The sequence below is a fragment of the Propithecus coquereli genome, unplaced genomic scaffold (genome assembly GCF_000956105.1).
Source record: "Propithecus coquereli isolate 6110/MARCELLA unplaced genomic scaffold, Pcoq_1.0 Scaffold91, whole genome shotgun sequence".
NCBI lineage: Eukaryota > Metazoa > Chordata > Mammalia > Primates > Indriidae > Propithecus > Propithecus coquereli.
In genome coordinates this window covers 5307367-5309177 of record NW_012155396.1, presented here as the reverse complement: position 1 = coordinate 5309177, position 1811 = coordinate 5307367, and the positions used below count along the sequence as shown (strand labels likewise).

The window sequence follows — 1811 nt, the reverse complement described above, 5'->3', positions numbered from 1 at the left end:
GATACGCAGCCATCCCTTGATTCTTCAGTTTTGGATATTGTCAATTTCTCATTTTGTTAGATGGGTAATTACTCTCTCTTATAGCCCTCTTCTCCTTCCCTTAGATTTTGAGTACAGTTTATTTTGAATACAACATATTAGTCTCTGGAGGAGAAGTAGGGTTTTTTTGTTGCTATATACAATATGGTTTAGTTTAAGATGTATTAATACAGGCAAACTCATTAAAGCATCCCTAATAATTTGTAAATGCCTAATTCAAGTCAAGTAGGTGTAGCTCTCCAAGAGACCTAGCATCTCTGTATCCTTCATTTTTTAAATTTAATTGATTCTTTGAATCTTACTTGCTAAAATTATTTCATTAGCTCTCTCTATTACCTGGTGTAGTAGTTTTTGAAGTTTACTGGAAAATTAATTTTCAACACTTCATAAATCTATTTATTCTAAATTTGGGTTTTAAGCACAGTTAAGAAAGTAATTACTGTTACTAGATTGACCCGTTAAACTGTGTATAACTTAATTCATTGCAGAATCACATTAAATGTCATCAGTTAAACATGTATTACTTTTATAAAGATTCTTGTTTCAGTTATTGGAAAAAGATTTAAAATGCTTGGAAAGCAATTCTGCTAAAACTTTTTTTTCCCCTCTTTATAGGAGAGTTAATCTTGGTCTATCCGGTGTGAATATTTTGTGGATTTTCGGCGAGTAGTGGGTTATTTAATTCCAAACATTTGGACTTCTATTTCACTGAACCAGAAGTTGTTGAATCTAACCATCTCTGAATCACTGCCTCTTATTTCTATGAAATAAGATACACATATGTATATGTTACAAACTCTTTAGATTTAACAAAAAATTAGCTATTATGAAACTTCCTTGTGAAAATGTCCTGTATCTTCTACACCAAGAGATATTCTCTTCAATTTTATATCACATTTTAGAAATTTTAGTTGACTTCAGGTTTTTATTGACCCAAATCAGTGCCATTCCTCCTTAATTAAATATGAGTCCTTTTTCATTGTAACCCTCAAAGAAGAGTCATCCACCTGACGCTTCCACCACGAAAAAATGTTTTTTCAGTCATGTTATTTAGTAGTGTAAGTACTTAAAAACAAAGAAAATCACTAATTTAGTTTTTTTATCTATTTCCCCAGTGTTCTGCAAGTCAGCCCAAAGCCCATATTCAAAGAAATTTTATTAACCTCTAAGTAATGTTTTAAGTTCATGTATGTTTTAAAATGTTACTAAAAGAAGTTTGACAGTGTTGGCATTTAGAAGTCAACTCTTGGATTAAATTTAGCTGGTAGAATTAATCTGTTTGGGTTTTAGTTAAGGGTTTGAGGATGTCAAGAGAATAGTTTACTGTTTCAGTTTTAGCAACTCAGTTTCCACTATTCCATAATATTGTGTTATTTTTAGAGTTCCCTTTAAGATCATAGTGTTATCCTGTCTGTTTAAATTTTTTAGATATGCTCAAAATATCTGGAGAGTGAGAAGTTAACAAATTTGTAAGTTTTGCTGGACTCTCGTCTTTATTTTCTATACGTATGTGTAGTAGCCAACAATTGCATGTTTTCTTGATCGACATACTAGAGACTGCTTTTGTCACCTCGCATAAACCTGGAAACAGCTAAAACCAGTATCTTTTGAAAAATTGCATGTCAATGTTATATATGCATCCCATTTTGTATGATTTATAAATTCACTTTTCAAAAAGTTGTTCCTGTTTTTAAAAGTTGATGTCCAAAGGAAAGGAACTTCCTATCTTTTAACTGCTTTTGGTATATGCTAAATATATTTGCTATATTTTG

At 31.0% G+C, this 1811-nt stretch overlaps 1 protein-coding gene across 1 annotated transcript in view; it reads left to right on the top strand.

The window, feature by feature from the left end:
- The window catches only part of TMEM209 (transmembrane protein 209), a 42202-nt gene extending 40782 nt beyond the window's left edge, over nucleotides 1–1420 (top strand). The window contains exon 13 of the mRNA XM_012664739.1: nucleotides 655–1420. Within this exon, the coding sequence (XP_012520193.1) occupies nucleotides 655–709 (55 nt within the window). The 3' untranslated portion in view covers nucleotides 710–1420. The remainder of the gene's footprint in view (nucleotides 1–654) is intronic.
- The last annotated feature ends 391 nt before the right edge of the window (nucleotides 1421–1811 follow it).